The 9,306-nt window shown below is 37.4% G+C and overlaps 2 protein-coding genes across 2 annotated transcripts; one reads left to right on the forward strand and one right to left on the reverse strand.

Moving 5' to 3' along the window:
- The first annotated feature begins 2,387 nt into the window (after positions 1 to 2,387).
- Positions 2,388 to 4,187, forward strand: LOC142220490 (uncharacterized). Its single transcript, XM_075289671.1, has 5 exons — positions 2,388 to 2,530; positions 2,585 to 2,891; positions 2,951 to 3,189; positions 3,250 to 3,437; positions 3,882 to 4,187. Exons 1-5 carry the CDS (start codon positions 2,528 to 2,530, stop codon positions 4,153 to 4,155), a joined length of 1,011 nt encoding a protein of 336 aa, XP_075145786.1. The 5' UTR covers positions 2,388 to 2,527; the 3' UTR covers positions 4,156 to 4,187.
- A 2-nt stretch (positions 4,188 to 4,189) lies between these two features.
- Positions 4,190 to 5,231, reverse strand: LOC142220499 (NADH dehydrogenase [ubiquinone] 1 alpha subcomplex assembly factor 4). Its single transcript, XM_075289683.1, has 4 exons — positions 4,994 to 5,231; positions 4,833 to 4,924; positions 4,544 to 4,772; positions 4,190 to 4,482 (listed from the first exon to the last, which is right to left on the reverse strand). The coding sequence occupies exons 1-4, from the start codon at positions 5,136 to 5,138 to the stop codon at positions 4,355 to 4,357; spliced, it is 594 nt and encodes a 197-aa protein (XP_075145798.1). The 5' UTR covers positions 5,139 to 5,231; the 3' UTR covers positions 4,190 to 4,354.
- Positions 5,232 to 9,306: the final 4,075 nt, after the last annotated feature.

Here is a 9,306-nt window from a genome sequence, read left to right on the forward strand (position 1 = left end):
CAAACAATCTTTATTACTTTTATTCCAGAGCACATACTGACGTTGCTGGTACATTATCCGGTCATGCTTCATGGGTATTGTGTGTATCATACTCCGAGGATGGCAAACATTTTGCTTCATCATCCGGCGATACAACAGTGAAAATATGGGATTTTGCGGAAAGGAAATGTATGCATACACCTCCATTAATTCTACTAGGAATATTCAGATTGATATTCCCATTATTCGCTCTTCCATATATGAGCATTCGTTTCTAGTTAGAGTTTTTCGTATTTGGAATCATCTTCCTAATGACTTTAGGTCATTCTCATATTCATGTGAATCTTATAAAGGGTGATTCTTTTGAGGTTAGGATTTTCATGCATTAGTATTTGACAGATCACGTGGGATTTCAGACATGGTGTCAAAGAGAAAGATGCTCAGTATGCTTTGACATTTCATCATGAATAGACGAACGATCTGCCACAACGTCGAATTTTCAGTGAATGGGCCCTAGAAAAGTTGGCAGAAAATCCGCTTTTTTATCGACAAATTTTGTTCAGCGATGAGGCTCATTTCTGGTTGAATGGCTACGTAAATAAGCAAAATTGCCGCATTTGGAGTGAAGAGCAACCAGAAGCCGTTCAAGAACTGCCCATGCATCCCGAAAAATGCACTGTTTGGTGTGGTTTGTACGCTGGTGGAATCATTGGACCGTATTTTTTCAAAGATGCTGTTGGACGCAACGTTACGGTGAATGGCGATCGCTATCGTTCGATGCTAACAAACTTTTTGTTGCCAAAAATGGAAGAACTGAACTTGGTTGACATGTGGTTTCAACAAGATGGCGCTACATGCCACACAGCTCGCGATTCTATGGCCATTTTGAGGGAAAACTTCGGAGAACAATTCATCTCAAGAAATGGACCGGTAAGTTGGCCACCAAGATCATGCGATTTGACGCCTTTAGACTATTTTTTGTGGGGCTACGTCAAGTCTAAAGTCTACAGAAATAAGCCAGCAACTATTCCAGCTTTGGAAGACAACATTTCCGAAGAAATTCGGGCTATTCCGGCCGAAATGCTCGAAAAAGTTGCCCAAAATTGGACTTTCCGAATGGACCACCTAAGACGCAGCCGCGGTCAACATTTAAATGAAATTATCTTCAAAAAGTAAATGTCATGGACCAATCTAAAGGTAAGTACTATGTTCGCTTTTCGCGTTGAAATTTTCGCGGTTACTTTATTGAAACAGTTCAATATAAAGCAGATAGATTAAGTCAATTGGTGTGCAGTTTCTTGTTCCTCTAGATTTCGGCAAGACCTTACAGGAATATGTCTGTTTTCAATTATAATTTTGATTATTTCAGGAAAAGTAATCGCGAAAATAAATTGATTTTCAACTCGAAAACCGAACATAGTACCTACCTTAACGTTTCAAATAAAGAACCGATGAGATTTTGCAAATTTTATGCGTTTTTTTAAAAAAAAAAATTAACAAGCTCTTAACAAATCACCCTTTAGAAGGAGGATTTTGCAGTATTTTAATAGTGTTGAGTAGTTTATTTGCTGGCATCATGGGATCATTTATCTTATACTTTTTTTGTACATATCTTGTATGAATTTCATGTGGCTGGGGAGCCATCCCAATTATAAATAATCTGAAATAATTTAGTTTTTAAGCTTTTGTTTCATATATTCTATACATAGATTTCTTACTACAATACATGTATAATGAGATGATGAGAAATTTTTTGTAGTACTTGGCGTGGTACAAATTCTCAATAGTAACGGCGCTTTTTGACGCGTTTTTGATATCGTATAAGTTTCTTTTCGACATGGTGGGGATTCTCAGTAGTGCCGTCAAATTAAAAAAAATGTTGGCAGGGTCCGGACGGAATGTCTGAGTTTGTAAAGAATCTTACAATGTGGCCAATCGATACGAAGTGTCGGCGATGATTAAATAATCAACAAATGTGTTATCGATCCTATGCTGCTTGTTAATGGGATCGATAACACATTTATCGAATATTTAGTCATCGCGGACAATTCGTATAGATTGGCCACATTGTAAGATTCTTTTCAAACATTCCGTGCGGGTAAACTTATAACTGGACGGTGCATTATGCGTCTTACAGACTATAAGTGTTTCCAGACAGAATGTCTGTGTTTGTAAAGCATCTTACAGTATGTCTAATCTACGACAATTCGTTGATGACTAAATAATCGGTTAATGTGTTATCGATCCCTTAAACATGTAGCAGTATCGATTATTCCTTCGGACTTAACTTATAATGTGGCCAATACATGGGATACGTTCGACACGACCACTGTCGTCCGGATAAACTTATAGCCGCAAGGCGCATTAGTGTGGTTTGCTCCAAATGAAATAAATTAATAAATGTATACGACTCTATAGATTTGAAACATAAAAGGAACGTTTCTTATTTTGATGTTTCTTGTCAAATGGTATTAATTATTGGTGAATGACACCGGCTATTGCCAAAACTTGTATTTTTGTTTGACGGTGTGCACATTATTTTAACAAAATGGTAAATACATACCCCCAAGTAATGGAATACTTCATTGAAATATTTTGTTTTTAGTTTTCACTCCTACACAAAGAAGAAGCTGCCCATGAAGATGGTATATGGTCGTGTAATTGGGGACGAACTCAACCCGAGAAATCAGCTGTGGATGAATCCTCTACAGAAAAGGATCCTGATGCCAGTAGAGATTCATTGTTTGGGGAGAGTAAAACCAAGGAACCAATTGATTTTATTGTAACCGGAGGTATGGATGATCTGGTAAAAGTATGGGATATAAAGGAGGATAATACATTGAAATTGCGACATCAACTAAAGGGACATTCTTTGGGTGTAGTTTCCGTGGCAGTTAGCTCCGATGGCAAAAGTAAGGTGTAAACTATCGAACTGAAATATTAAAAATTAATTAAATGTTCAATTTGACAGCAATTGCCAGCAGTTCTTTAGACTCCAGTTTATGTTTCTGGAATGCCGAGAGTGGTCAACGTCAGCACCTGCTGTCTTTTGGCCCTGTTGACTTATGGACCGTGGCTTTTTCTCCTTGCGACAAATATGTTATTTCAGGCTCAAACGAGGGAAAGATTTCCATGTACAGTGTGGAAAGTGGTAAACAAGAACAAATTTTAGATCCCCAAAATGGAAAATTCACTTTGAGCATAGCATATGTGAGTATGCATAGATATTTATAAAAAGGAAAATTGTCTTTACGGTACTTTATTCTGTAGAGTCCCGATGGCAAATATATTGCTAGTGGTGCCATAGATGGTATTATAACAATATTTGATGTGGCTGCCGGCAAAGTAGCTCAAACCTTGGAAGGTCATGCAATGCCTGTAAGAAGTTTGTGCTTTTCTCCCAACTCCCAAATGCTGCTTACTGCTTCCGATGATGGTCACATGAAATTGTATGATGTGTAAGTACATATGTGATATAAAAGACATTTTCATATTCAAGCTACCTAGAAAAGACCATGTAAATTGAAATTACAATTCAATTTGCTAATTATGTATAAGTACGATAAAAATTTCTACCCGTTCATCGTGGCAAGCGTGGAGACAGCCCTCTTTTTTTTAAATACGAAACAAATCACACAAATCGCCAAATTAAAAGCTTTGCTTCTTTTTTACAAAAACTGGATTTTTGTCTCCCTAAAACTAAGACGTGAAGATGTATACATTCAAAAATATTAATGCGTACCTATCGACTATACCTATAAATTAGGAATAATGGAAATTCTGGATGTATTTTTGGTAAGGATGTGGGCTGGGCTGACCGACAAAGGATATTCAATTTTTCCAAATTCATTTCACCTTTTCTTTCTCAAATTTTCAAACAATCTTTATTACTTTTATTCCAGAGCACATACTGACGTTGCTGGTACATTATCCGGTCATGCTTCATGGGTATTGTGTGTATCATTCTCCGAGGATGGCAAACATTTTGCTTCATCATCCAGCGATACAACAGTGAAAATATGGGATTTTGCGGAAAGGAAATGTATGCATACCTTCTCTGAACACAGCGATCAAGCTTGGGGTGTTAAATATAGTCTTTCGAATGACAAAGTTGTCTCTGTGTCTGAAGACAAATCTCTTAATCTTTATAATTGTCCACCTAATGTAGTTGTGTAACCCAAATGGCAATAAATTGTAATGTACCCGAATCTATTTTTAAGGTATTCCATTTCTTATACCATCTGTATTATTATTATTAGAAATAAGCAACATTTCTTAAAAAAGAAAACACAATTTTACAAACTGCTTTCCTTGCAGTTCTAAAATTCAGAACTAATTTTTCGTCTATTCTTTTAGGTATTCCACACTATTTCCATTACTTATTTTCCGTTTTATCTGATTTATCGGACAATAAGTTTCTCTTGGCTTGTGTGAGTATAGAGTCCTTCGATTTTATATCTGGTATGTAAAGACTATAACTGCGGAAGTATTTTAAGATATTTTCTATAAAAAAATAAGACAATGCTGTATTGAAAATATTTGCATATTTATTCCATTTCATTACCTGTTAATTCAGGCTTCAGTTTATATTCCTCTGATATTTTCGCTGCTGTCCATTGCTCTGGATCTGACTGATGGTCTGTTATGAATTTTAAAGCCTGTCTTAATGTACACCTTCCCGGTGTTACCCTTTTCGGTTCCATATAACCAAATTCAAAATCTTCTGGTGTTTTACGATCCAATGGCAAGGCTTTTTGGTCGGTCTCTTCTTTGCGTTTTATTCCATAATCTATCTACGATACGAAAAATATTTAAAAATAACAACAGCATTGTCAAGGAAGTTGTTTACTCACAAATCTATCCTCTGATGTTACATAAACATCTTTCAGACGTTGATCCAATGCCTCGTCTTTTCTATTTAGTTTTTCAACAAAATTTGGGTCCACTACAATTAGATAATAATTAAATGTGTATGTATAAAATGCGATTGCAAAGTTTCCATTTATATTCTTACATTGAACTGTTCGTTCCATGTCCCTTAGATTTGACTCATATTTGGGAGCCGGTGTAGGCTTGTCCCTCTCTAATATTTTATGAGCTCGATTCTCGACATTAAAACGATTTATTTTACGAGACACTACTGACATAACTTTACCCATTTTAGCGAAACTTTAATTTATTATTGAAATATTTACAATATAATAACAAGGAATGCCACTTCCCCGATCTAACGGAATATGACAAACAAGTTGACATTAGTTTAATTCAATGTGTTTAGGGATAAACAGCTGTTTGCCTTGATAGGGTACATCGCATACGATTTATCGTTTGATTTACCGCCGAATCATGCTCAGAATAGCGATGAGGATGAAATTGAACTTTGAAATCAAAGATTATCTGAAATAACAAGATGTCCATATGCTTCCTCTTTTTTTCCAATAGGCTCATGAGTTTAGGTCCATACATGTATGCGAGAGTTGGAAAAAAATGGGTATAGGCCGGTACTATGTTCATTCTTGCGAAAAATTTTTACGGAAACCATTATTTCGCACATAGAAAGCGGCGTTTTTTTAGGTAGCTTGGAGCGCTATTTTACAGGGAACGATATTGGATTAAGTTGGTGGTTGTTGCTTGTTTTTACAAAATAACATTTTATTTTTCTTTGGGCAATTGATCTGCTATTCCTTTGATCCTTTGTATAGTTTCGGAACAAAAATATGGTCCGCGTTTGATTTATAAACCCGCACAAATAGTTTTTAATAAATAAATTATTTCTTAATTCACATTACAAATGGCGCCGTGCTATAAACGTCAGTTTTTCAACATGAAAAAACAAAGTATCACAAATGGAAAAAAATTCGCAAATTTTTCGCATTTTTTGATTTTGTATGGAGTTTCAACGCGAAAACCGAACAGAGTACCGGCCTTATGATGTTACGAATCAAAAAAAGAAAAGAAAATGAAGAATTTTCAATTTGGTTAATAGGCCTGTTTCTGCACTCTTTTCATTCAACATTTATGCCAAAAGAAATTACTTCAAGTTAATTGTGTTTATTTTTATTTTGTTGTGTCTTTATTGGTATTGTATCTTTACAAATTGCATTGCCATACAAGACACAATGACTAATATGGTTTATTTATAATTATATGATGATAAAAATGGCAATTTTAACGGCTAAACTGGAACTTAATACCAACCTTAAGTCATTAAATCATTAAGAGATGTCTATTATGTTCCCTGGTGTTCTTTCTGCGTTGAGTTTATTACAGTTTTTCTGAGAAAATAGGTATTTTTACTTTACAGTTTTAATTTTGGAAACACGCACGTAGTAGCGGCCAATTCAAAATGTTTCCTTCGTTTAACTCCTTTATTTGTTAATTGTTGTTTTTGTATCTCTTTTTGTTCGTGTCTTTGTCTAAACGAAAAATTTAAGTCACAAAATATTACACATTATTGGTCCCCCGAACACAGCTATTTACACATATGATTGCTACGAATACAATTTTTAAGAGGAATTGGAGAAAATGGTGCGAAAACACCTTCCAACAAGCAAAATAGATAACGAACGTGTGTGAACCTAAAGTCGTGCACTTTTATCTATTCAAGAGCAAGAGGCAATTTGGACATCTTGTTATAATTACAAGGTCTTTGTTTGAAATGCTGGCAGGGCATAAGCCGGATATATGACTTCACAAGACCAATGCTATGGTCACACTGGGCAAATATTTGACAGAATTCGAAAAAGAATCCGTCGCCACAGCCAAAACAGCAAACATTTTGAGCTCATATTGGATATATACTATCGATACTTTTTGTAGTAACTTGGCGTGGTACAACTTCTTAATAGTGACGGCGCTTTTCCGACGAGTTTTGGATGTCGTATACGATTGTTTTCGACGTGGTGGGGATTCTCAGAAGCGCCGTCAAATTCAAAAAATGTTGGCAGGGTAGTAGCGATGAGGATGAAATGGAACTTTGAAATGCTGGCAGGGAATATAAAGCAGATAAACTATCTCAATTGATGCGCAGTTTCTTGTTTCTATAGATTTCGTCAAGACTATAGGAATATGCTTGTTTTCATTTATAATTTTGATTATTTCTCGAAAAGTAATCGCAAAAATAAAGTGATTTTCAACTACACTCATACCAAAAAGTCTGCTAAAAACAGCAGTCGATGTCTGCTGTTATATTTTCGTGCTTCAAGGCCAAATGAACAACAATTTATAAATTTTTTAGGTTATAAACTTTTCCCCAAAGCATATTTAAGAACCAAAAGTTGTTGTTGTTGCAACAGTTTATTGTGATTTCATCCATTTTTATTTTATACACTTTGGTACTTCAGCTTGTGGCCAGATCGAGGAACTCTGCGACTAAGGTGGGGTGCGTCCAGAGTGACCTGGCGGTAAGTCGGGTTGGTTTAGCTGGGCAAGAGACGACAAGATGACGCGTGTCGTGTGGCCCTTGGTTGCAAATTGGACATACGTCAGCTACGCTGCTATCAATCACTGATAAATAGGAATTGAGGGGGCTGCACTTGCCTGATCTTAACTGGGCTAAAACTACCCTAGTCTGCCGTGGGAGGTCTCTTTCCTCCGGTGCTATGGGCGGTGGACGGACTCCGAGAACAGGATTAACCTTGTAGCTTCTCACCGCTTCAGCTACAGTATCCTCAGGAATCCTGTTCAAACCTGCCTGGTACGCTGCTTGATCTAGAGGTTCTCTTTTGTAGCGCTGGATCTCGCGCTCTAGATTATGTATATCAACCTTTACGTTCCTGGGTGGTGGTTGTGCATCCATGAGATGGTGGTTTGGATGGTTACTGCGATAACAACCCAGGAAATACTGCTTTGACAACATTTAGTTGTGTCTTCGCACAGGGATGATCTTTGTCTCCACATAAAGGTGACCCAGGGGTGTGCTGCGGAGACACCCAGTCGCAGTTCTAAGGGCAGCGTTCTAAGGGCAGCGTTCTGACAGGTTTGTATGTTATTCCACTGCGTATCACTAGTCTGCGGTGTCCACACTGGCGCTGCATAGTTTACCACTGACCGGCCAATTGCCTTATAGGTAGCTAACAAGGTTTCTTTGTCCACACCCCAAGTACTGCCGGCAAGTGACTTGAGGACCTTGTTTCTACCACGGAGCTTATTACAAATTGCAGTGGCATGGGCAGACGACCTGAAAAGGCTGTCGAATGTGACCCCATGAATCTTGGGGTATTTTGTGGTCGGAATTATTTCGCCATCGACACTAATATTCAACTGCCTGCGCACTTCTGCCGTCCATGTAGTGAATAGTGTGGCTGAGGATTTGGTGGGGATATCCTCAAGTTTCTCGCAGTGAAATAACTGGTAAGATTAGCTAAGTAGACATTTAAACGATCGCAGATGTCATCAACATTGGGCCCAGATGCCAAGATTGTACAGTCATCCGCATATGATACAATCTCGACGCCGTCAGGTGGACGTGGAATCGAGGACAGGTAGAGGTTAAACAGTGCCGGAGATATCACCCCACCCTGGGGAACTCCCTGTTTAACTCTACGGGGTTTTGACTTTTTGTCACTGAATTCCACGTACGACTGGCGTCCACACATATAATTCAGCACCCAACGTTTCACTCCTGCCGGTAGGGACGTATTCTCGATGTCCTCAAATAATTTGGCATGATTGACTGTATCGAATGCTTTCGATAGGTCAAGCGCCACGAGGACCGTCCTATGACACGGCCTGGCCTGATTAAGTCCCTTATTGATATGTGTCGAAATGGCATGTAAGGCATATCGTCGTACTGTGTACCTTACGGAATCCATGTTGATGGTGGGCAGCTGGAAAATTCTCCACAAGGCTAGCACGATTCAATGCTAATGTTGAAGAACCAAAAGTAGTTTTTGGTATGTTTTGCACTGTAATATACTTACAACCTCCTAAATACGATCAGCAAACATTTTGTTTGCTGTTATGCCTCAATTCGATAAATATTCAGATTTTTGGACAAATACTATAAATATTCATAAAATATTTTGTTAATTATGTTAGGATAGCTCCAAAGTTGACATTTTATTTGTTTTAGCCAAAATAAAACATGTTTTAATGTAATCGAGCTTAAAAAAATAGCAGTAAATGTTTGCTATTTCAGCAAACAGTGATTGTTGTCCCTTTTTCAGCAGACTTTCTGCTGTTTTAGCAGACTTTTCTGCTGTACCTACTAACAAATTTATTTGGGTGTAGAAAACCGAACATAGCACCTACCTATAGTTGTAAAAGAATCAAGTAGTGTGTGTTTATGAGGCAGCGTGTCTGGAAAAATATCTGAAAAACTATCAA

Source organism: Haematobia irritans, chromosome 1 (genome assembly GCF_050003625.1).
Source record: "Haematobia irritans isolate KBUSLIRL chromosome 1, ASM5000362v1, whole genome shotgun sequence".
NCBI lineage: Eukaryota > Metazoa > Arthropoda > Insecta > Diptera > Muscidae > Haematobia > Haematobia irritans.

Coding starts and splice junctions, on each gene's coding strand:
- LOC142220490 (XM_075289671.1), top strand. Junction 2,892..2,950: donor AGTTAGCTCCGATGGCAAAA/GTAAGGTGTAAA, acceptor TCAATTTGACAG/CAATTGCCAGCAGTTCTTTA. Junction 3,438..3,881: donor CACATGAAATTGTATGATGT/GTAAGTACATAT, acceptor CTTTTATTCCAG/AGCACATACTGACGTTGCTG.
- LOC142220499 (XM_075289683.1), bottom strand. CDS start 5,138: ATGGGTAAAGTTATGTCAGTAGTGTCTCGTAAAATAAATCGTTTTAAT. Junction 4,925..4,993: donor CATGGAACGAACAGTTCAAT/GTAAGAATATAA, acceptor ATCTAATTGTAG/TGGACCCAAATTTTGTTGAA. Junction 4,483..4,543: donor ACTGAAGCCTGAATTAACAG/GTAATGAAATGG, acceptor ATTTTTTTATAG/AAAATATCTTAAAATACTTC.